We start from the raw sequence: 25536 nt of genomic DNA on the forward strand, positions 1-25536 counted from the left end.
TCTTTTCAGAATCATGGTTTTGACATATGCTGTTCTAATTTCATGCACATAAAGGTTTTAACAGAAGACATAAATTGAAATTTTATTGCACCTCAACACTGAAATCACTGTAACTGGATTACAACAATTTGAAACTGATCTTTGTGACTTGTTGCAAAACCACAGCTGCAGAACAAAGGCAAAACCACTGGTTCAGTTACTTATTTCTAGATAGAAAAGTGATGTTTCATTCTACTACCTTTTTCATGAAGCTCACATCTTGCCTTGAAATCTTGTCTCTTTTTATCTTTAGATCAGAAACATCTGGTATTATTCTACAAATGAAAGAAATGTGCTGTTTTAGCAAGAAAAAAAAAAGGAAGTTGGAAATGAAGAGAATGTGGAATAGGAACTATTCAAACATATCTTGACTCAATTCCCATTTTAATTATATCCATGCTTAACAAGGATATTCAAATTTCAGTTGTAGAGGAAGAACCAGAAAGAAAATTATGACAATCATGTATCTTTTTGTCTACATAAAATAAAAAATAAAAATAATATTCTATTTTCTGTCTTAAAAATAAAAAGCTGTCTTCACAGCTAAACTGTGAAATTTGTAATTGTTTTTTAAGGTACTGTGCTCTGAGGCTTACCTGTAAAACACTTCCCATGATTAAATGATACTGAGCACTGTGCATTTACCAAAACAGTACATTAATAATTCATATTAGCAAAAACATTTAAGAAACAGTGCTTGTCATTCAGGTATTGAACTGGAATTTCAAGTAGGCAATAAATAAAAGCATTACCTTATCCCTCTCAGCTTGGCTCTGTTGTCATGTCGATCAATGAGGTTGTGCAGGATTTCCAGGACCAGCTGCCTCAGCTCAGAGTCTTCCATGAGTGAAGGAGACAGCAATGGGTCCAGAAAGGGGGCAGGAAGTGCATTACTTATTGTGGTGGCTTTGTATCCTGAAGTCACCTGTTCATTGTTGGAAATAAAATTAATATGTCATTACTGCATTATAAGCATTAACTGCAGCTGTCACTCACTTTTAGTGGGTTTGCTTTGGCATCTGCAAGGTAGATTCAAATTGAAGTATTGTATTAAATTTGAAAATTCCTGACCTCAGTATGAATTTGGAAGGACTTTAGCACACATTTTCAAATTATTTCCCTCACATTAAAAGAATTTTTCAGGATCCTTTCTTTACAAATATACCCCAAATCAAAAAATAAAGGTATGATTCATGACTTTTTTTTATTATGGCCTATGAAAAGTTGCAGAGCATAAATTGAAGATGACAGTAATTCCAGTCAATAATTACAATAGAGATTTTTCCATTTCAGGTAGTCAGCCGTTAACATATGGTAGAGTAAGCTCGTGTGAAATAAAAAATGAGAAATCAGGGCCTATATGTACACTTTAAAGATTTACAGATACTACTTTATTGCAAAACATGAAGTAAGCAAATATCACTTTCTTAGAAATCTGGTACCATAGTGTTATTTCAAAAATTAATACTACCTCTGACTTGTCTCATTCCATTACTTTTAATTAAAGCAAACTCTGCAGGTACACAAGTAGTAGTTCCCAACTACTAATCCAAATTTTAATTAGGTGAACATCTACAGTAGTCAGAAATACTTAAAATTTACCATCCCTTAAAATGGTGGTTACCAAAATATTACAATCTCAAAATATATTACTAAGTATATATAACCTGTTGAGGATGAGGGGAGCAAAATTATTCCAAGTTTAATTATAATAAATGCAACAGTATTATCACCTACGACTTCCATAATAATTCTATCTTCTTTATATATATTTCATACCCTCACAGCTTTTACATGTGAACTGTGTTGTAGTGGTTTTGGGCTGGGATAGGTCATTTTCATTGCTTGACAGCAGCACACGTGTTCTGCGCTTGTGACCAAACCAGTGCTGGTACTGCAGCGATGATTTGGCTGCTGCTGAGCAGAGCTTACACACCTCCAGAGGGATATCCCATACTGAAATGTGTCATGTTCAGCAGCAGAACAGGAGGGCTTTGTTTGTGAGAGCTGCCAGTGCTCAGGGACTGACTGGCTATCAGTTGGCTTGTAGTGAGCAGTAGGGGTTTTTTTTAGGTGGGGATTTTGTTTTATTTTATTATTACTTCTTTTTCTTGTTTCTTGGTTTTGTTTTTCTTGATTTCCTTTTTTTACTTACTAAACTGTCTTCATCTCAACCCACTTTTCTCACTGGTACTGTCCAGGCTCTGTCCCCATACCCCTGGGGCAGTGAGTGAGTGACTGGGTGGTCCCTGGTGCCTCTGGGTTAAACCACAACACTGAGCAAGCATGGTGCCCACAGCTTAACTGGGTTTGCAGGGACGTGGCTGACAGGAGCACCAGGGGACAGGAAATATCTGATCAATCATTCTGAAAATTGAAAATGACTGGTATTACAAGGAGCAGGGCTGCAAATCTAAGTGCGCACTTTTAATGAAGTGCCAGACTTCAACTGCCTATACAGCATTAACTTGTCTGCCTGTGTATGCATGACAACAGACTAATTATGTTATGAAATATTATTCTTTTTTAAGGAATACATGATGTACAATGCTGGGTTTTTTCCACAAAATTTATCAATGACTAATTTATTTGGCATCAGAAAGATGTCTTTCACACATTTGTGCCATGATGGGATTTTACTTCCATATTCTAAAAGAGATGCAACCCAAAATTCAGTGTCCAAAATGTTAAATCCCTTCCACATGTACACTCTGACTCCCCTAAAGCATACTTACAGGCTATGTAGCACCCAAAATCATTAGAACAATTAGTACCTCTTTTAATGAAATTTTAATACTCATGAAATAAATATAGACAGGAACAGTTTAGACATATCTGAGTCTATGTTTAATGAAGACAATGTGCAAAATGACCACCTGAGGGCCTTCCTAACAAGTTTTCTATCCTTAAATTGCAACTCTGAATGCCCAGCTCTTTTGCAAACCAGAGTCTAAGATTTCAGATTCAGGCATGCCAAGAACGGTTTAACGTATTTGCCTAACACCATACACGAGTTTCATGTCAAAGCAGGGATAGAAACTCATTTTCCAGGACATTCTTCTGCTTTAGTTTGTGAAATCATTCCCCTAATTTGAGTCACTAAACAGTTTTCAGCTTCTGCAACAAAATAGGCCAGGATTCTACTGGCAAGAGCCTCCTTTACTACCTACTTTCTGATTTTTACCATCTGAATCTATTTCCAGAAATACTCTTTGAAGATTTACAGTTGAAAAACGTATTTGTGATAAAAAATTCTATCAGATCTTACAAGAAACTTGGGAAACATTAGGAAAGAAAGAACAACAATGTCGGAGGTATCCATTCCTATGGTTTAAAAATATTGGCCATTCTACTAAATACCACTTTTCCAGGCTCAGAGATAAAAGTGATTTCATTGTGGTGTTGCCAGTATTGCTGGCAGAACTCAAATCTACTCTAGGATGTTCTTTTGGATCTGCAGATCCAATTATAACTGACATTCACTGAAGTGCTCTAAGAGATGGAGGCATATTTCTTGTGCCATTTGCAATGTAAGTTGTAAAAGTGCTTTTTCAATATTACACAATAGAGTTATGTGTCTATGCAATATGAATGTATGTTTTTTTTCATAATCCAGTGTGTTATACTGTACTTTTATATATAAATATATACACAAAGTGAAACACTGTGTGTTTGTAATGCATACTGATCACAGAAGGCTTACCATAAGTAAAGATCTCAATAACATGATTTGAATCCTCCTGGTTCCCAAATCTCTACAATTGGAAAAAAATTGCAAATTAGGTTTTCTTGCATATCTTTGAAATATTATTCTACTCTAGACATTATTCTCATTTTATAAGTGAATACAACAGTATTGAAAGGGATGCTGGATGATCATAAAGGAAAATATCTCCAATGGAGCTGCAATAGCAAAACGATTTTGAAAGACACATTTACAGAAAGGCTTAAAAACTGGAGAATATGCAGTTGAAGAAAAAATTAAATTGTATATGTGAAGAAAATATAAATATTTATGTTTTACTGAGAAATCTCTAAAATGTTTGACCACTATGAGCTTGATGTTATTTTCACATGCATCAGCACTGAAAATTTCTTCCAGATTAAAATGCAACTGAGTCTTCTAAGAAATGTGGACATTTCTTTTCTAAGTCAGACCCCAAAACTTTGAGACTCGAAAAAAGTTATCAGCAAAATCAGTAAGAAGAACTGAAGGACTCCTCAGCTTTCATATCACAGGAAGGTACATGAAACTCTACTTGACCTATTTTTAATCTGTTTTCTTTTCCCTCCTGCAGGTGCTAAAAGCAGCCAAATAGCCAAAGGTATATAGTCACTATTCTTGTAAGATTTTAGGAGATAAAAGTGCACTTGGAATAAATTGCTTCATTCAAAGAGATTCTTTCAGGAAACTAAAAGAGGTACAAGATATTTTGTCCATTAAATAGTGTAAAGGAAGATTAATCCTCTTCACAAAAAGTGGCCTCTACATAACAGTGGAAACTTCTACCTCAATGGGCTACAATCCTTCCTGTTGTATCATTCAAGTACAGCATCAGAAAGCCTTCTTTGCTCAGAGTGACATACTGCACATCATACTTACATACTGCTCAGGCACATGTTTACACAGAATCTCATAAATGGAAAACTATACAGTTAAAAAACAAACCACCTCTCCCAACTGTTATTCCAAGTAGAGAATTTCATATGGATTTGTTCTTGAAATACTTCCATAATGAGTGACAACTGCCTGGCACAGATTGTATCTTCCATGGACTAGCATCCCATGCTGCAGAGATACTGTATGAAAAGCTATCAAGAAGCTGGAGAATGATGACGACTTCCTATTTAATCTAGTAGGGGATCACTTATGTGGTGCAAAGTGTCTGTGCACATCTGGAAAGAACAGCTGCAGCCTTTTCAGTGACTTCCCCACACTGAGGAAATGCAGTCTTTTAAACAAAATTACTCCCGTTACAAGAAAAAGTATTCAGTATAGGGAGACTTTTAAATTGTGGACTTATTAAGTCTGCCCACTTATAGCTTTTTCGTATTTCAAAACACATAGGGAAAACCCAAAATTCACTGGAATTTCTGCAGTTATTTCTTAATCTGAAGTCTACTTCTACAGAATTAAAAAACAAGCAAACAAACAAAACCACAAAAAAAACCCCAAAAAACAAAAAAAACCCTCAAACAAACAAAAAACAAACAAACAAACAAAACCAAAAAAACCCAAACAAAGAAACAAACAAAAAAAACCCCCAACCAACCAAACAAAAAAACCCCACCACAACCGTAAAAATAGTTTGTAAATTATGTATCTATTTGAAAAAATGTATTTATAATTGAATTCATCTCATTCTCAAAACTCACATATAAAAAGTTATGGAATTAACAACCATAATAGTTTCAGAAAAAATTGTACAGATGCAAAGAGAAAGAATGTTTTAGTGATAAATAAACTGCTTTCCAATCAGGTAATTCTTATCAGTAACATAACAGTCTCTAGGTTGATTTCATATTGCTGGCACTGAACTTGCCTTGTTTTGGCACAGTATCTAATATAGCCCCTAAGGAGTGCGAGTTTGCATTTCACTTTCCTTAATGTTTTCCACTTCTTAATTTATCAGGATTCTAAAATCTAGATTTTTAATTTGAAATTTAAAAATGTAGGATATACAAACCCAAGGTTACTGGGATCCAGCGATTTTGAAGTTGTCCCCAAAACAGGTACTTTGCTCATAATGAACATCATAATCTCTGATCTCTGGTAATCTGGGAGATTGCTTCCAAAAAATCCTAAAATAGAATGAAATCACAGAAAAAAAAGAGATATAGGGCCCTTCTTTTTATAAGAGAATCTTTAAAATACAAGGACTATATTAACAGGTCAAAATAGATGAAGAATAAATGTATGATTTGTTTTAGGGCATAATCTCACATTTATTTTTGCTGAATGATTTTAGCGAGTCTTTCTCATGATACTCACTTTCATCTTCGAATACTAAAACCTTCTCATTTTATCCTTCTCTAAATATACAATTTAAAAATTGAATATCTGGAGTCAATTAACTTCTATTTAGTGAGGAATTGGAAGTGTTTCTCATGGCACACAGTATTGTTGCTTTTGTCTGTTAAGTCCCCAACATATATTACAAGTGAGAGGACAGAAATCCCAGAGACATACAAGTATTTTATAACTGTTGCTGCTCTTGGGGAGTGATGAGGTGAGCAGCTTCTGGGCCAGCACCACAGGAAGAGGAGCACACCAGCATGGGGTACAGGGAGGGTTCCTGGACCAGGGAAACCTCACGGCAGGAGAAACAGCCACAATGCTGAGGGAACCTGGGCAGGGCCAGGAGAAATGTCAGGCACACACACACCTCTCCTGCCTTAAAAGTATCTCTTAGGAAGCGCTAGCATCAGTTGGCAGGAAGGGCACTGCAGCTCCACCAGCTCGACAGGGGAGAAATGGTTTCCACTCGCAGAAGACCCTGTCCTCTCCCAGCTCTGCAGCCACCACAACTGAAGCAGCTGCCCAGACACAGCTCCAATGGGAACAGCTGCCATCCCAGTGCCAGCTGCAGGCTGGGCCCAGGTCTGATGGCAGCACAGCCACAGCAGTGGGCACAGATGTGGCAGTGCACCCAGGGAACTGAGATAACACTGTTATTCCCAACATTTCCCATGGAAAGAGACTGGGGGGGTTGGGTTGGCAAGCCCAGTGTGAATCAAGTGTGCCCTGGCAACCAAAAGAGCCAACTGCGCCCTGTGGTGCACCAAGCACAGCATCACCAGCTGGCTGAGGACGTGACTGTCCCATCTGCACTGCACTGCTGCAGCCCCTCCTGGAGTCTGTGCTTTGGGTGCCTCGATCTAAGAACATCAAACACCTTCAAGGGGAGCAGGAGGAGCAAGTGAAACAGGAGGTGCTCATCACTCTCTGGTGACCAGTGACAGGACATGAGGAAATGGGATGGAATTGCATCAGGAGAAGTTCAGATGGGACATTAGGAAAAGGTTCTTCACTGAAAGGAAGGTTGGCCACTAGATCGGGTTCTCAGGGAAGTAGTCACAGCACCAAGCCTGGCAAAGCTCAAGCAGTATCTGGACAATGCTCCCAGGCACAGGGTTTAGTTGAAACAGTCCTGGGAGGAGCAGAGAGTTGGACTCAACGATCCTTTTATGTTCCTTCCAACTCCAGATATTTTATTATTGTGCAACAGTATTACATTAACTTCAGTAGAAATAAGCTTCACTTTAAAAGGCTGGTTTGTGGGGTTTCTGGGATTTTTTTTTTTTTTTTTTTTTTGGTGGGGGTTTAACAGTTTAACTTGGGAGCTTTATTGAAGTGGTGATAAATAATCTACTACATACTTGTTACTGCTCTAGAAAGCTTCAAGGCAAGCAAAGGTACAGATCAGTGAAGAACATTTAAGTTACATCCCCCTTGTTCTTTAAGAAAAGGAATACACATAATAAATGCACCCCAATATATAACATCACTAACATAAAGGGAAAATCTGAGAAAGGGGGAGACACTGTTGAGACAATCATTTCCAGTGCTGTGCATTGAAGCACTTCAGTTAAGTGACGGTAGCACAACTGGCCATTAGGTGTCATTGTTGCTACTACATCTAACATTAATTTCTATCAGTTTTAAAGTAGTACCTGCTAAAATATGTATTATTGTATGTGACTGCTTGCAGTGATTTTCAAAAAAGGACTATAAAAAGTTCTGTACCAAAGGTAGAGATTTCTACATTTCAAGGCCCACATAATAAAATAATTAAAATTATTTTTAAGTCCACCAGCATTTTTAATTTTCATAAGCTTCCTGGCTATGTGCTCAGTTAACATTTGAAAGAAAAACCTTTCAGAAATCAAACACATAAGACTGAGAATGAGAGGCAAACACAATCAGAGAAACCACACTTGGTAGTATTCCTTCATGATTCAAGCTTGTCCAATATCATCTCATTGGGGAAAAGGGGAGGAATTTTAAGTAGCCTTTGTCAATTGTATTACTCACCAATTGTTTGAATAATTGCATTCTGGACAATCCTCTCATCACTCTCCTTGGAGCTTGTGCTTAAAGTGGCACTTCCTGCTGAACTGCGCCTGTCACTCAGCTCAAAGTCAACGCTGATGCGCAGGTGCTTCAACAAGGTATTAAAAACCTCCAGAACTGTTGGGCCTGGAAACAAGTAACAGGGATTGCACCTGTCAAGGGGGAGATGTCTGAAGAAAATTAAAACTGGGCTTTTCAATCCATTTTCACAAGTAATGAGAATAGGATGATGAAGAGAAACAAGTGAAATATAGTGTTTGAAGCATCATGACTAGAGATAAACTTTTGAGGTATGCCTACACCTTGATATTTTAGAAATTAACTTGCAATCAGGAAATACAATCAGGTATGTATGCGTAATCCATTAGGACCCACTAGTGGGTCTGGCCAGGATGGAGGTAACCTAATTTTTCTTGTGCATGCAACTTTTGCTTCATCCATCAAACTGTCTTTATCTTGATCCATTAAACTTCTCGTTTTCTTTCTATATTGTCCCTGTTCTGTGGGAAAGGCACATGGGCCCAGAGTCAATTCACCATGCAAGTTTCAGATACACAATAGGAGTGGTTGTTGAAATTAAGCATCAATAATGGATTAAACTGTAGGTACTTTCCCCTGAACTTCAGTTATTACAAAACCTGCTACTAAAACCCAGTTCTATACATTAGATCAAATAATGAGCTCTTTTCATCATATGGTAAAAGATTTCACAAGTCTGTGCATGCAAGTGGGTCTCATGTAAAGAAGAAGAAGAGGTTCAGGGTTAAGCAAATGAAGCAAAACAGTAATATTTCAGCGGGACGCCAAAGAACATCAGGAAAAGAGCACTAGAGTGGACATCTCTTCATATCCGTTCTTATTTCAAGGAACTATCCTAATTTTAAATTACATATTTCACCTTATTTCAGCTGCTCCACAGCCAATAAATTTCTCAAAAGATCTCAAAATTTCTCAAAGATCATTCTACTCCTGCAATACTCAGGTCACAGCTGTATCACAAAGCGACAGCACTCTTGACATTTTGCAGTGACACACAGCTCTCTCAGACTTTATGATTTCTTTCCAAAACAGGAATACCTGCCTTTCACATTTTTTTCAATGCAAAGGATTATATAAGAGTCAAACAACCAAGTGCATGTGCTTGGAGTAACTGTAAACCAAGATTTCAAACATTTTATCAGCACAAAGGAAAAAAAAAATACACAAAACCTTCTCAAAATGCTTCCAATCAGTCTGAAACCAAAGTGAAAATGAGCACTACTCTGCAAATTTATCCTTTGTCCTGATGCCTTTAATTTAATACAGTTTACCTATTGATCCTTTAGCTGCTATTGCAACTGCTTCCAGAAGAACCTGAATAATGCCAGCACGAACTCGTGGTGAATCCCTTTTGCGGACATCAAGGTGTCCCAGGATTTCTTGTATTACATGGTGGGAATATTGTGCCTGTTAAAAAACAGACAGAAAATCTTCACCTGTGACTTTAACATGAATGAGCTCATACACCACTCAGCTACGGTCATGACCACGTTCTCATTCTGCAACATTCTCATTCAGAAATTTATCAAAATTGCAATCAATTATGACTAAATATGGATTAAAAAATCTGCCATGAGAGATGAAGCTAGAGAGGTTCATTTAGCCAGCCTAGTGTACAAAAGTTTAGAGTCTTAAAATATCCAGGAACATCTACAAGCACAGAGGAAGCATGAAGTGGTCCTTCACTCAGATAAGTGCAGTTGTGAGAATTCAGCACCATTGATGTAAATCCTGAGAAAACTCAGCTTTCTCTCACAAACCTGGAACTTTTATCTTCTGTGCACCTGTGTTTGATGCAATCAAAGAATAATACCTTGATGTTTACAAGACAATCACAGAATCATAGAATGGCTTAAGTTGTGAGACACCTTAAAGACCATCTCATTCCAAGTCCTCTGCCATGGGCAGGGACACGTTCCACTAGACCAGGTTGCTCAGAGCCCCATCCAACCTGGCCTGGAACACTTCCAGAGGTGGGGCAGCCACAGCTTCCCTGTACAACCTGTTGCAGCTCCTCACTATTCTTCTGGTAAAGAATTTCTTCCTAATACCCAATCTCTATCTTCCCTCCTTCAGCTTAAGGCCACAACAGAGGTTGTCCACTATTAAAAATCCTCAGCACAACAGTTGCATGTGAAGTTGGTTTCTGGGGTTGGAAAAGCAGCACAGCTGTATTAGCACAAAGAAAGAACCAACCTGAGAGATTTCTTTGTCAAGTACAATGCCACACCAGCAAGGTTATCTGCTCCTTGTTCTGGTGAAGGACCACCCCAGTACCTTTATTTGGATCTTTTGGATTCTTTGACTTTATCTACTGTCTACCATCAGCATGATGAGATAAGCATTGAAACCTCTCTCATGTGCTTTAAATATGTATGCAAAGAAAAAAAATCCAGGAGAAAATCCTACCTGTATAGAATACATGATGATTTTAAAGCAGGAAACAGCAAATTCATTAGGATCCCACAGTCTATGATGGTCTAAATGCCTGTAAGCAAAATTTAAGACATAATGAAATAATTACATTCTGCAGATATAATAAATGGTATCTTAAGAATTTTCTCAAAATTCATCTCAAAGGGATTATTTACTTACATGAAACTCCTACACAATGACTTAGGAACTAGGTGAGAAATTTAGAGCTTCACAAAAGCACTTATTTTCTAGGTCTAGGATGTGATCACAAAACATTTGGCTGAACAGTAATCCCTGTTCCAGAAATTTAAGGAACCTAGTTAAACCAAACATATATAGTTAAGAATATACTGTTTCCACAAAGAGTGCTATCACATTAGATGCTTATTTACATGAAAGGGATCTGCTGAAGGTTGAAACACCTTGAAAATTTCTATTCTTCAGAAGACAAAGAAGTTGTTTTGAATTACAAGCTGCAAAATAATTAGGGCTGAATGCTCCATCCAGAATAGAAACTCTAAGAAGTATTTTTGCTTTCATAGTGGTTTCATAAATAAAATATATGGAAAACAAAAAAGAGCTGCTCTACCTGTGTATATGCTTTTATGCCCTGAAGTATTTCAACACTTACTGCAAGAAATATCAAATCAAAATCCAAATAATAAATGCATCAGTTTCTCTTTAAATGGAATAGGAACCACAAATGAAAAAAAAAAAAAAGTATCAGAGTTTCAAGCAAATATAAAGAATTCTGTTCAAGCAGAAATGTTGAAAGCTACGAATAGGACGCACAGATTTTTGTAAAAAAGAGATCTGAGTCCCTGAAAAAGCATGGGAAAAAAACCTGTATTTTTCAGTCTAGATTGAAGAAAATCAACAAAAAAACTTTGTAACAGAACTTGAATTTAAGTTGTTTTCCTAAATATGTATCTTAGCTACAGAATCATTACTGCTCTCCCTTTTATCAAAGAACTTAGGAAACATATAAAGTTGCTTGAAACAACAAACTTGAAAGCCCTAGAGGTGAAAGAAGTCAGCACTGTGAACACAGCAGGACTGGCTGGATGCTGGAACTTACTCTGCCTAGAATCTGCAGATCGCAATTCCCTCCCTGGGCAGCTGCTCCCAGCCCAGTCACCCACGTACTCAGATCTCCTCCAAGGTTGATTGAACCAGATGACACAAAGCATCTCCTGAGCCCTACATTATCTTGCACTCCATCGCAGAGATTAAAAAAAAAGTTCTGCCATTTTGACACATTCCATACCTTTAACAGAAATCCCTAGAGGAAAGAATGTCAGGAATTTTAAAGGTATTTGCCTGCCAATATAACAGCAGATTTGCATTATGAAATATCCATCTTGAGTACTGTTGGGGGTAGCTGCCTTTCTTGTGCACAGGTGTATTTAATCCTGCCTTGGGACAGAAAACCAAATAGAATTACTTCTTTAAATCCTTCAAGGCTTAGTGGCTCATGATGTATTTATTCATGTCCTCTTCCTCTCTTAATATCATTCCAGTATAGTCCATCATATCTTGTACATGATAGCTTATTTCTGCTAATGTATTTTATTTGTCTCATCAAATGGAAAATCACACTCTCCACTATCTTCTCTTGATTGGAACTGATCCTTTAATCTTTCAGGGCAGCTTGTGTTCTCTGTTATCCTTGACAGTTCCTATTCATCTGCCCCACAGATCCATTCAGGCAGATTATGCATATATGCATATATATGCATATATATATATATATGCATCCCATATCAGGTTAACAAAACAAAAAAATACCTCTCTAAACAAGACATACAGTTTTATTTTGCCAGAAAGGCCGAGTATTATCTGCTTCAGATAGATGAACTGCTGGGAAGACAGCTGGGGGAAGATGACAGACTTGGTTAAAGCTTTGTGTAACAGCTCAATGGGCAGCACACTTTGTATACTGGAATTTTCCTCCTAAGGACACCAGGATTAGATTCCTGTGGGTGATGTATTTTACTGATCATAGCAAGCGTACTCAATGTAGTTTTGTTTTTGCAAAAAACAGTAAAGGGTATTTTTAGTATGGTACATTTACTTCAGTTAAAATCAAGTTGCACCTAAACTCTTTTTTTTTTTTTTTTTTTCCAAATTACATTTCTTCCAATAAGGAATATCTAATAAAGATTGCAAAACATTCTATTGCTGGATTAACAAACACCAAACTCTTGCCTTTCACTTAGATCTGTGGCATATATGTAGCAAATGTGCACAATTAGGTCTCTCAGTTTCAAAGGAACAGCAAAAACCAATACTGCATGTTTCTGGGGAGGGAGCCACTAAGGATCCCTGAATTCTTTCTCAGTGCCACCCATGCAAGTAATCCTTCAAGTAATAGATGATAAATTGATAGCGAGGATCAGAAAGCGTAACTGAGGCATGCCTGTATGGAAATATATAAAATATTCTGCTTGTGCATCATGTTTGCTGAAAGAATACTGAACACCAGTTTGTTAATATTCCAAACCCCTGCATAAGTTATGTGCTAACTCACAAGAATGGAAATGACTGCTACACTTGGGAAGTTTCACCAGATTTCTGATCTTTCTGAATCTGCCTAACCTATTCACCATTGCAAATCCATGCTAAGTACATCTCAAGAGCTTCTGACTGTTGACACAAAAAAAAATCATGTAATGTTAATGCAACGTTTTTTGACTTTCATTAAGTAATTAGTGAGATTGATCTGTAAGATTTTATTACAATTTATTACTTCAGAGTTTCTAGCTATTGCATGTAGACAACTTATAACCATGGAGATTTTCTACCTAAGGTAAGGAAAATTAATGTTAATCCAAACCTATACCAGGAGACTGACTTCAGATTTCTACTATCTTCATTACATTTAAACCCCTCAATTACTGAATAAACCCTGCCTCATGATGCAAGCAGCACTGTTCTCTCTGGTTTGCAAAGAAGTGGCAGCATGTTGCCTGATACTGCAGTGCCACATAAAGCAAGCCTTTAGGTGGGGAACTGAACCTGCACCTTCACATTAGAACTGTAATAAGAGACCTTATCTGTATTTGCAGAGTTTCCTTAAAAGCTGTGAAATAGCTGAATATTGTTCAAAGAAACTGTTTTCCAATCAGAAGCTAAGTCAGGTTTCTCAATCCAATAAAGTGCAATAGACTATCTCAAACTTTCATTCTAACTGTTCTATCATTCACAAAGTGAAGCTGATTAGATACAGCACTCCATTTTTGTTTAGGAAAAACAGCCTGAAATTGCATTTTCTGCACCTCTTGTTCTTCAAAAATACTAAACCCTTACAGCAGTCATTTCTAAAAAGACACATTTGGCAATTTTTCCTCAAAGAGAAACACAAAAATGGTGACAACAAAGGCTCTCTATTCATAGAGGAGATAACAAGTTCTGAGTAACTGGTCACTATCTACTCGTTTTGGTGCATAAATGCAGCATGTGGCAAGCTGAGGTGCACACAGAGTCAACTGGCTCCTTACAGTCATAGCACGTAAGAAATGAAAGTAGGCTGGAAATAATACTTTAGAGATGTAGGCTTTAGATTAGCCACAGGAAAAGCAGCTATGATGCCTTTTCAAACTCCAAAGCAAGCACTACCTCTAGTCTGTGGTATCAGGAATTATTTGTAGGAAATTTCCCAGATACTAAAATGATTCAAAAGACTGAAATCACTGCAAATGATGATAAAGTTTTGAAATAAACTCACAAAAATAATTGAGAAGTGGTAAGAAAGCAGCTGCATGTAATACCAAGTAGTCCATCCAGACTGTTTAGTACTTAGACGTTCACTGTGATCACAAGTATTTTGGAGGAATGCAAATTTTAAATCAAGGAAACAATGAACGTTTTTTTAACACTCAACTTTGCAACAGAAACTCCTATCAGGTTGGTAAAACAGACACATACAGAAAGTAAGGGATGGTAAAGTCCTTTGTAGTCAATGCTTTTTCAAGATAAATAAGGGGTTACAAAAGTTTTCTGCCTTCAACACCCACTCTATCTTTGTAATTTCTGTTCTTAACACCAGTAATTTGAAAATGGCTTTTGGTAGCTTGAAGGACTTTCAGTGTATAAATAAAATACTTAAGCTAGGTGGGAAAAAATAGTTCATCTGAGAGAAGGTAATCCTGTACCTGGGATATACTTTGCAGAATCTACAAGAAGTAAGCAGGTCTCCTCATGACCAGGAAAAGCCAGGGTTTTAAAGTGGTATCACTCAGTGTTAATATATTATATCTGATGAAGTATAATTTGTACTGTGTGTTTTTGTGAATAATGTGCATACTGTGTGCATATCTGCCATTCACTCCTAAATGAGTGGTTAAAGATACTCCTCAAAGAATATTGAAATAGGGCCTGGAAGAAAATGGCAGGCAAATATAAATTGTAACTTTATGGGGCACAGTATTTTTTGTGCTACTTGTATTTTACTTAGTTTGACTCTCCACTGATTGTAACACTTATCTATGGGACATTAATAGCCTGGATGAAGTTTCACATTGAAAAAAAAAAAGACAAGCTCAGGCAACAACACATGGAAATTATTGTACTTCACTTCTAAAAATCAGTAAAGCAGGATACACATTCCTCCATAACTGCCTTGAAGTTTACAGACAGGCAGCAAAGAGGAGAGATTAAAATAGGGGTAATTTTTTTTAAGAAATGTGAATGGAAACCTTTGTGCTGGAAAGTAGGAAGACATTTAATGCAACAGAATTGAGGATGGAATAAAGAAAACATCTTAAGATCTTCCATATATTTTCAACTTACGCAAAAACCGGTCTGACAGCATTATTCATATTTCCATAGGTTGCTCGTCCCAGTAGCTCCCTGAAACAATTCTCAGCCAGCACAGAAGGATTTTCTTCTTTCACTCCTGCTGCAGGAGAGGATGGGGGGCCTATTCTGCTGAAGTAAGACAAAATGCATTAATTATATCATCAACTAATATTCACTTTTCCTTTACCGTATCCACCCTTGGATTAAAACATTCCTGAGTCACACTCTTGAACTAGGCAAGAACTGTATTTCAAATATGCATCAAACCAAAATTCTGAATAAAATATTTTATTCTCTTATAGCAGGACCATAGATCATCTTCTGTTCACTCAGTACTGACCACTGTATTAGTAAATATTTATATGGCAAACACAAAAGCTGCTAATATTCAGTTAACTTGTTACCTACCACATTTTGACAAAAACACTGTGTGTTGCAAATAATGAATGAAGGCTGTGAAACCACAAAAAAAATCTTAATAATACTGCTCAGATTAATGATCTCACTCACCTGCCCTCTACTCAGTCTATACAGTGTGGGTGGGCACTAAATGGAACTCCTATACTTCTGCACAAACAGATGGCTTGTGAGTTGAAAAAAAATGTCTGAGTGAACTAATCAGAACATTATCACTCACACAGTTACCTCTAAACAGACAGTGCAGAAGTGGGTCACCTTCCACCTGAGTGTTTCCATCATTACTATGGACAGGGCCCTGCTGAGCCCCTGGCTGTGGGCACTGTGGTGCACACACAGAAAGAAAGCAAACAGCTCCCCCAGGGTACCCCCATTGCTTACCAAGAGTCACTGCACCTACAAGTAGCAACCTTTTTTTTTCCTCTCATAAAACACATTATAGGAACTTAAGTGAGAATTCATTCACTTAAATTAACATGATGCATCTTTAGTTTTAGACTGCAAAAACCAGTACCCAAAACCCTTAAACGTAATTTCAGTTCTGCAGTGCAAGCTTGTGTGTTAAATATGATTGAAAGGGTCAACCAAGAACATTCAGTTAATTAAGCAGCATAAAAGCTTTAGAGCATCATAGAAAGTTGCAAGTTGAAATGACACTAGTCAAATGAACATGTTAACATCATAGTTGCAATACATCTTTTGACGGCAAAAGACTTTCTAGTGTTTCAATACTACTTCAATCTAAAATTGGCCATATGAAAATCCTCTTGCCTCTGGAAACATCAGTGTTTCAGGAGTTACCACAACAGTGCTAGCTTGTCAGATTTTAATAACAGAAGAGCCTAAGGAACCCTATTAGATAAGGAGAAATAGTTTTACAAGTGCGGCATGATTAGAATTTTAAAAGGTATGACAAATTGTATATACTCCACCATGAGTACCACAGAACTCCAGCTTTATCCAACTGCTGTGCCACCCAACCTCCCCTTTTTTTCCTTCCCTTTACTGTCTGGAGTCTGATCTAGGAAGATGGACACCCTTCTCAGCACAGAGGAGGTACAAGACATAGTGCAGGATTGTCATTTCCATTGCTGTTTTGACACAGATTCCTTAAAATACAACAGCATTGCAAAGGTGGGCGTGTGAGGAGGAAAGAAGAAAGCAGGTTGCATAGCACTCAGAGCTAAGTCTGTCTAAAGAATTCCAATTAAAATGAAGTAAAATAAGTTATGTTTTAAGTGCTTATATATGCAAACCTACAGAAGGTGACTTCTCAGTACTGCTTGGGAGGTTTTTTTTTAGATGAATCTTCCTAGTAGAAAATGTTACTCTTTGCATCAGAATGTCTAAAATTATCTTGTGTTGTCTGTAGGAATAACATTTCATTTGAAGTATAACAGCACCTACCTCAAAGTATTTCTCAGTAAGCGCTCCTTGGCTTAGTCAGATAATAGATAATGAATACTGAGCACTCTCTTAGTTTTATAGGAAAGCTTTGTACAGCCTCTTAAGTTTCTAGATTCAAACGAGTAACTCATACTCCTCATTTTGTTTCACTGATTTGTTTTTTATAGATATTTCAGAAAACCTCTGAGATATCCAACTGCAACAGTTAAGAAAAAAAACAACCAGTAGGATTCCTCTGCATCTAGACCTTTTGTACTACCACAAGAGGGCTGAAAACGTGCTTTCCAATGAAATGAGCAAGGACAACTCCCTTCAGCTGCTCTACTGGCTTTTTTGTGGGCAATCTCTATCAGAAGTGGCAATAAGGAACTGGAAGGAGGCTGTGTTGAAGTATAGCAGTTTCCATAGCAAATGCCTACTCACAGACTTAAACTAGCTCACAGCAAATCAGCAACTAAAGCATGAGACTTCTTAAATGCCACAAAGCCAGGACTGCCTAAAGATAGGACAGGACACATGAAGTAAGACTTAACCACCACTTTTGAGCAGAGGTGGTACAGGAATGTTTGACTATGATTCACTCACCCTGAGAAAGAAATAAATTCTTACCTTCCTCTAAGACAGAATTTGTATGAACATTAGAGGTATATCACAAGGATATGAAGTCAAGTTTACATTGAGTGCTAGAGTGTTCCTCTGCCTGAAATAAGGCTGGCAGGTTTAGCTCCACAGTTATGAAGAATATGTCACAAAGTAAGGGAATTAGCAATTTCATACATCCCTTCCCTATTTTGGAGATGCACATAAATTGATAGACACATAACATAATGTCTAATAGGCACGTAACTAGACTGTGCATTCAGCTATGGGAACAAATAATGACATCCACAAATACAATTATATTTTTTAAATGTTATTTAAAAAGTAAATCCTTAACTCCAGGAAGTGTCTCACCTGGTATGTACTCAAAAGAATTTTGAATTAAGCTCTAAAGTGCCACAAACTAAAATTACACTGACTTTCAAGGTAAGTACCTACATGTACTTCAACTTTAACCAAAAATGGTTTATGTCCGGTTGCGTCCCCGCTCCGGGTGGGAGCGGACTCCCAGCTAGCTCGGGTCAACACGGACACAAAGTTTCCAGTTCGTTTTGGCTTCTCGGCTTGGCAGCTGGACCCAAAGGTGACAGTCAATAGCAGCAGAAGAGAAAAGGCTGGCTTTCAGCTTAGCAGGTTAAAGGATGTTTATTAGCAGAGATCTCCAAGCTCCGAGGCGAGCGGCTCGGGGCTTCCAGGCTGAGAACCCCGTGGCTGAGAGCTTCTAGGTGGAGAACCCAGCGGCTGAGAGAGTTTTCAGGCTGAGAACCTGGCGGCTGAGAGCTTCTAGGTGGAGAACCCAGTGGCTGAGAGCTTCCAGGCTGAGAACCTGGTGGCTGAGAGAGTTTGCTCCTCCCTCCCACCCCCTATAAGCGGGGGAGGGTCCCAGGGAGGATACAAAAAAGACCACAAATCAGGGGTTTCAGGGGGTAACAAGGTGTGCCCACCCCCAAGCTTCAGACCACTAAAATCCAGAGCCAAAGGAATTCCCCCCAGGCTGCCTATCACCTGAAGCTCTCTCACGGAGATTTCACAATCTGGGAGGGACCCCGGGAGTGATAGGCAAGCTGCCCCAGAGAGGGGGGTTGGGGCAGAAGGGATGTTACATGTCATGTGAGGTATGGGATGATTGACACAAAACACCTTATTATACAGACAACACAAAAGGGATACAGAATTGGGGATACAGTGAAACGAACCATAACATAAACTTCTTACAAAAATCTAATAAAACAGTTCTGCACCACCACAATGGTTTTGCTCCTATGGGCTTAAGTTGGGGGTATTTTCTGGAATTTCTGCTCTTTCTCAAATAATGCTTTGACTCGATCTGCCAGAACAATATGCTTCTTACTCCTACTCTTCAAGATGTCTCTGTGCTCCACAAATATGAAGTCACACATAAAATAAAATGAGAAATTGTCTGCAACATTTTTCAAAACCAGCAGGTAACAATTTACAAACACTGTTTTCAGCTTTTCTGTCATATGCACATCATCAAAGGCCCCTACTCGCCACTTGGAAAATCATTAGTCTTTTTTTTTCCTGTTCAATTTGCATTACAGGACAAGTTTCAAGCACAACAGTTCAGAAATTTAAGTTGCTTTTTGACAGATTTTTCTACACTACCACTACTATTGCCTTGCTCCACAGATGACAAAAATTCCTCAGTATATATAAACTGATCCACTTCAAGTGGTTAATCCAGATCCTACTTCAGTCAGTTTTTCTATCAGTAGTTAATTTCCTTCTGCTATAAAAAGGAAAATGGACCCCTGAGGGCACTGTAAAGAGTATCAAAGGAAAGGGCCCACCTGCAGCTAGAACCCCTGTAAGAGTAAGCAAAGGCAAACCAGGCTCTCCTTGCTCAAACAGCAGCTTCAGAAACCATTCTCTCTTACTCAGATCACTGCTCAGATGTAAAATTCAAGTGGATATTTCTGTACATATTGTGTGGGCCCTCAGTTATATGCAGTAAATAGAAAAGGCATGGAGAGACAACTATTGATTTTAGTTTAGTCTGAAATTTGTTTGAGAGATGAGACAGGTACTGGCAGTCAGAAATAACAGAAGAAAAAAAAAAAAATAAAGCCGAGGAACTGAAAAATAAATGCCAAAACTCAAACCAAAAAAGAAAAATTGACAGATCTAGAAAGCTGAGTGAAAGGATGAAAAGCTTGTTGTTATAGGAAGGCTGCTGAGCCTCTTAGCAGGCAAGTTTTGAAGCAGCCAGAATTGGACATGGAATGAATATTTAATTTGCTTGCACTGCTGAAGCTGATTTCATGGAAATTTCCCAGTGCTACCAATAAACAGTTTTTACACCTACATAGTGTTTAATCATGGATCAAAAAAAAAAAGCAACTTTTCAATTGTAAGGCGATTGGCATCTCCTCAACCTCAATTGTCATAGAGATTTTTTGAATATCTTTTTGCAAATATAGCAAGAAATATGCCTAGGAGTCACTGAAAGCAAAGAAAAGAAGAGAGTCTACTTATAAATAAAACTCTAATTCCTTACTCTAAGTACTGTTTCAGCCAGGACAAGCAGTTCTTACTAATGGCTAAAGGAATTAAACCCTCAATTTTTAACAAATCAGAGCAGCAAAATCATTTGAGTCACCTAAAAGCCTTCGCTTACTCATCTCTGCATCTGATCCAATAAAACACAGTTTACAATTTTTATCAAGTCAAAATATGGACAAAATATAGTTTCTGGAAAAACTTTTGAGCCAACAGAATCTCAAGCAAGTGAAAAAAGTGGTTGAAAAGATGTTAAGACAAGAAACATTAAGAACCACTATGCAGAACTATACTATCAATTTCAAGGAGCCTCAGCTAGCAAAGGTGAGTTGCTGCTTCCAGTAAAAAGAAAAGAATATGCATCATAAAAAGTTAGCCTAGAGATTGCTTAAAAAGCTATGCCAGTGACAAGGAATACAGTTACCTGTCAACATCTTCTATTTTGTGCATGTTGAAAAGCAATGATGGCACTATCTTGTCCATGTGCTGAGGTTCCCAGATAGTTGCTCGAAGTTCATCGTTAACTGCTTTTCGAACCACTCCCTGGATGCCCCTGATTCCAGCAATTCGGATCCTGAGGAAGGAAAAGAGGAATTATAGAGGCTGAGAAACACAGCACCTCCCAGCAGGGCTCTGTACCTACTGGGCAGCAGCAAGTCAGAAGTGTGGAATTCCAGTAGGTTCTCGCAAGCAGCAGCTGGGAAAATTGGCCAATCATTAACGTTGCCCGTGTTTTCTCTGAACACCTTTAAAACCGGTAAGGAAGCTGACAAAACAAACTACGGAAAAGAAGATGGCCTGTAAGGATAAAGCTGACACTACTCAACAACGTCTCAAACTTTCTACATCACCTCTGATGTACAAAGGTTTTACACATCAACCTTTTAGTTGATGGATAAAACCACCAACTCTATCCAATTTACCAGCCATCAGCTGAAACTTCACACAATCTCAGCCTATTCGAGACCTGAAGAAAAATAGGAAGTTACCACAACACAGTAGAAGTAATGTCTAGCACAGCCATGTGACTGTGTCATTAGACATAGTAATTAAGGCTATGGATTAGTCATAAAAATATCTTTAAAGGTTCTGAAAGATTCACAAGATGGAAGGCAAAGGGTAATTCTGTCAACTTAAGCCTAATGGACAAAAGGAACCAACCACTTTCATTCTAAAACATTTGCACGAAATCAACTGACAGCTAATCAACAACAGAAAAATAATAAAAAGAAAAAAGTAACAAAAGTTAAAAAATACTTAGTATAGCTGCTAGCTATTGTCATTAATTTATTACACAAAAACAGCTTGCAGGAGAATCTGTGCATGAATAGCAAAGTAATATTTTTTAAGTGATAATAGCAAATTATCCATTATAACAAATGGTAGGAAGAGTATTACTTTCCGAAAACAAGTAGCAGCTGGTACAGCTATCAGATGAAATAAGCACACCTCTCACTAAAATTTTTAATTATTTCTATTAAAATCCATCCCTCATTTTTAAAACCTTGATTCAGGTTTGGACAACACTTAACTAGACCTTGCTCAGTCAAATTCTCTGAATGAAAAAATTTCTAAGATGAATTACAGAGGTAAGCAAGTTCTAGAATTATTTTTGTTTCGATTTCAATTTGTAAATACCCAAATCTGTAGTTGCTTGTATTTTAGCTATTTCTGAACAGTCTTGTGCATTTAATATGAATCCAATTTCATTCTAGATCTTTTGTGAAAGTTTCAGTAGAATTACACACAAAGCAAGAGAGAAGAGATGTTCAAACTACTAAAAAAGCTGCTCCTGGGAAGGACTCATCCTCCAAGGGAGACCTGGAGGAAAACAAACTGTGGCACTTCTATAAGAATGGGAAAAAAACAGAATTCCCATTTATGAAGGCTCTTGAGTTTCACATACATGAGCATACTTCAGACATCTAAGAAAACAGTTTCAATGAGTAATTCTCAAAGAGCAGACTTAATATATGCTTTTGCTTTCCATATAAGTAGCCTCGTAAATATCTCAAGTTATGAACTCATGCATTTACAGTAATAAGTGGTGCCTTTCTGGAGAGAATCCACACAATCTAACATACATTATTAAGGTAAAACTAACCTAAATATCCTAGGAGGTCTAGTTACCTAAGATTTGCAATATTTGGTGCTACTCAAAAAGTCAGACTGTCATTTTCTTCATATGGAATGAGCTACTCCACTAAGCACCTTAATAAAAGCTGTATTACAGATAATATTAATGTGCCAACAGTTTGCAGTAATTCCTGCAGAGTGACACTCACCCATTCTGTATTTCTGGATCAGGGTCACAGGAATGACACATGGCACTGAACCGGGACACAAAGAAGTCATAGCGTCTGTGATATGAAGGTGTGTCTTCCTCAATGTTGGCAAATTTGACAAACTGGAAAATGAAATACATTTAAAAAAGCTTTTAATAACAATTTCCCAAAATAGAATATCGAGTAATAAGCTTAATTTAATAAGTAACATAAAGTAACTGCATTAAGGTTAGAACCCAATTTTGACAACACTTTAAACTTCGGAGAAGAAGAATCTGCATAGGAGGGTTTTCTTCTTAAAGTCCTTCCACAAGAACTTCATTTAGATAGCTATGGGAGGATGAAACTGCATGAAATACAACATACTATGCAACATGGTAACATCTAACACTTGGACAGTGAGTGTCATCAAATGGCAAAATCATCTAGGTTGGTAAAGACCCTTAGAATCATCAGGTCCAACCATTTCCCTAACACTGCCAAGTCCACCATTAAACCCCATTTTACATCACTCAGGGATGGTGACTCAGCCACTTTCCCAGGCAGGTTCCAATGTTGTTTACTCCTTCAGAGGAGACATTTTCCCTCATATGCAGTCTACACCTCCCTTGACTCAACTTGAGGCTGTTTCCTCTCGTTCTATCTCTTCCAGCTTGGGAGGAGAGCCTGACACCCACCCTGCCACACTCTCTCTTGGGCAGTTGCAGAGAGCAGCCCAATCAATCAAACACAACCCTGTTGTTACCAGGCTACCTAGCAACATTCTGATGTACCAAAATTCAAGGGAAATAAACTTGGAGGCATTCTGTCAATTCTGTCTTGACAGAAGGGACAAAGGAGGAGTCAGGGAATTATAACCCAGTCAACTCTAGTCCATTCACAGAAAAACACCAGAAAAAAATGCCCGTCTGCCAACATCTACGAAGTCTCAAAGGGCTAAGTAACAGGCAACATGGATTTGTCAAGAACAAATCACATCAATCCATCTTATTCCTATGACAAGTAAATAACTCTTGTGAATCCAGATAAAGCAGCATCTGTCAAAACTTCAGGGGTGCTACTGACAAAAAAATACACTAAATTCTCAAAGGGAAGCTAGAAAAACACTGTCAAAAGAACACTCCCCATAAGAGAGATGAACAAGAGTTTGGGAAAAAAAGGAAACACTTGTAAACTATCAGAGTACAAAAATATGATTTGAGCTTCACTAGAGACTTAGATGAGCAGAATCGGTTAATTGAATTTGCAAAGAACACTAAGCTGGCCAGAGCTGTAGGCACACTTGCTGCCTGGTTTTTGAGCAATTGGAAATAGGACCTGAAAAACCAATGAAGCAATTTGGGCATGGTTACTGTAAAACAGCATTTTAAGCCAGAGACAGCTGAACAAAGAAAAGGAACTTAGTCAATGCCAATACCATGGCATGAAAAACAGAATAATATACTGTGATACATCTGCATTACTCATTACACCTACAAAGAAACTTTTGCCATCTAATTGGGCCAAATAAGCCCTTAAGTGAAGTGGTGCATCCAGCTGAAACATCATAGCCTAAAACAGTGAATAATTGAAACAGATCTCACATTATTCAAGAGATGTTTTGGAGAAACGTCTGTAAAAGAAGAATGAAATAAGCTAAATTACCTAGACTACAGCTGCCTAAAAGGCATTAATCTTAAAAGATACAGAAGACAGCTATAAGAAGAGAATAAACAGTTTTCTTTGTCCAGTGGTAATAGGCAAAGGAATAATAGGCTTATAGTGAAGCAAAGCATAAGTCAGACATTAAAACCCCTCCTTTCTAAAGTGAGCAGACTGCCTAAAGACCTTTTGGATTCTCTATCACTGACAGTTCAAAGAATAGACTACAGAGGCAAACAAAAAGCAAAACAAAACGTTGTCAGGAAAAGTTGGACTCCATACTGGTTCTGCCCTTAAGCAGAGTGACATCCTAGTAAGACCCCTCTGCTTTTATTCACACCATTTTAATCAATTCCTAAGCACAGTCTGAGGCACTTCCTTTCTATTTTTCATTATGCAAAACCTGCTTTCATCAGCACATTACTCACAGACATCCAGACAAACCCAAAGCACTTTAGCATAATCTACAGTACACTGATTTGTGGAGGGTTTGAGGTTTTCAAGCTGGAAGTGAAAGCTGTGTATTTCAGGGGAAGGGGGAAAAAAAACCCAACAAAACAACAACAACACCACCCTACCATTATTTCTACTCTTTTGTTTTACTCTTTTTTTCTGTTTTATCTAAAACACTTATCCCTTTCAGCTGCACTACATGTTCACCCTCTAAAAGCTACAGAAACAGCTGAAAATCATACAGTTTATAAAACTACATTCTCAGCTGCTACTGAAAATGGAGCAAAATTGTATAGTACAGGTCCATTTCACAAGTCCTTCTGTTAGGAATATCCTGTATTTCAGGTGGTAAAAAAGTGACAGAAGTCAAAATCTAATTCTGTATGGCTCACTGCCACAGACAAAGACGATCTACAGAAAGCTCCCATATGTTTTCTCCAATACAGTGAGTAATAAAAATGATCACTTCCTTCCCAAGAGACCCTGGTAAATGCTTCATAGGTACTATGGCTCCCTAATTTGTTTCATAAAATTGTTACTAGCAAAAGAGAAACAGATTTTTTTTTCCCTAATTTTGCAGACACGAATTTCATTAGTCCGTACATCTCAATAAGGCATGAAACCAAGGATTTCATAAACCCCGAAACAATATTATCTTAGTATTTTCCAGACATTCAAGTGCTCAACAACAAATGATTCACCCAGAAAACTTCCATAAAAGGATGGAAATAATAAGTCTGAAGAACAGAGAGCACTGTGGGAGTGGCTGTGAGAATGAGAATATTAATTCATGTTGCATTTAGTATGAGACTTTATGATTATTATTATCTGAAGTACTAATTATTT

General features: G+C 37.7%; 1 protein-coding gene across 9 annotated transcripts in view; it reads right to left on the reverse strand.

Moving 5' to 3' along the window:
- EFR3A (EFR3 homolog A) overlaps nucleotides 1-25536 on the reverse strand; it is a 79981-nt gene that overhangs the window by 21790 nt on the left and 32655 nt on the right. For 6 of the 9 annotated variants that reach the window (XM_040058988.2, XM_040058999.1, XM_040059038.2 and 3 more), the window contains 10 exons: nucleotides 22597-22718; nucleotides 20736-20885; nucleotides 15359-15496; nucleotides 10562-10640; nucleotides 9424-9559; nucleotides 8075-8239; nucleotides 5727-5841; nucleotides 3743-3794; nucleotides 792-964; nucleotides 239-314 (listed from right to left, as the gene is read on the reverse strand). In XM_040058988.2, the coding sequence (XP_039914922.1) occupies nucleotides 239-314; nucleotides 792-964; nucleotides 3743-3794; nucleotides 5727-5841; nucleotides 8075-8239; nucleotides 9424-9559; nucleotides 10562-10640; nucleotides 15359-15496; nucleotides 20736-20885; nucleotides 22597-22718 (1206 nt within the window). The remainder of the gene's footprint in view (nucleotides 1-238; nucleotides 315-791; nucleotides 965-3742; nucleotides 3795-5726; nucleotides 5842-8074; nucleotides 8240-9423; nucleotides 9560-10561; nucleotides 10641-15358; nucleotides 15497-20735; nucleotides 20886-22596; nucleotides 22719-25536) is intronic. The other 3 variants (XM_040059021.1, XM_040059011.2, XM_040059030.2) reach the window with 1 other exon arrangement.

This window comes from Hirundo rustica, chromosome 1 (assembly GCF_015227805.2).
Source record: "Hirundo rustica isolate bHirRus1 chromosome 1, bHirRus1.pri.v3, whole genome shotgun sequence".
Lineage (NCBI taxonomy): Eukaryota > Metazoa > Chordata > Aves > Passeriformes > Hirundinidae > Hirundo > Hirundo rustica.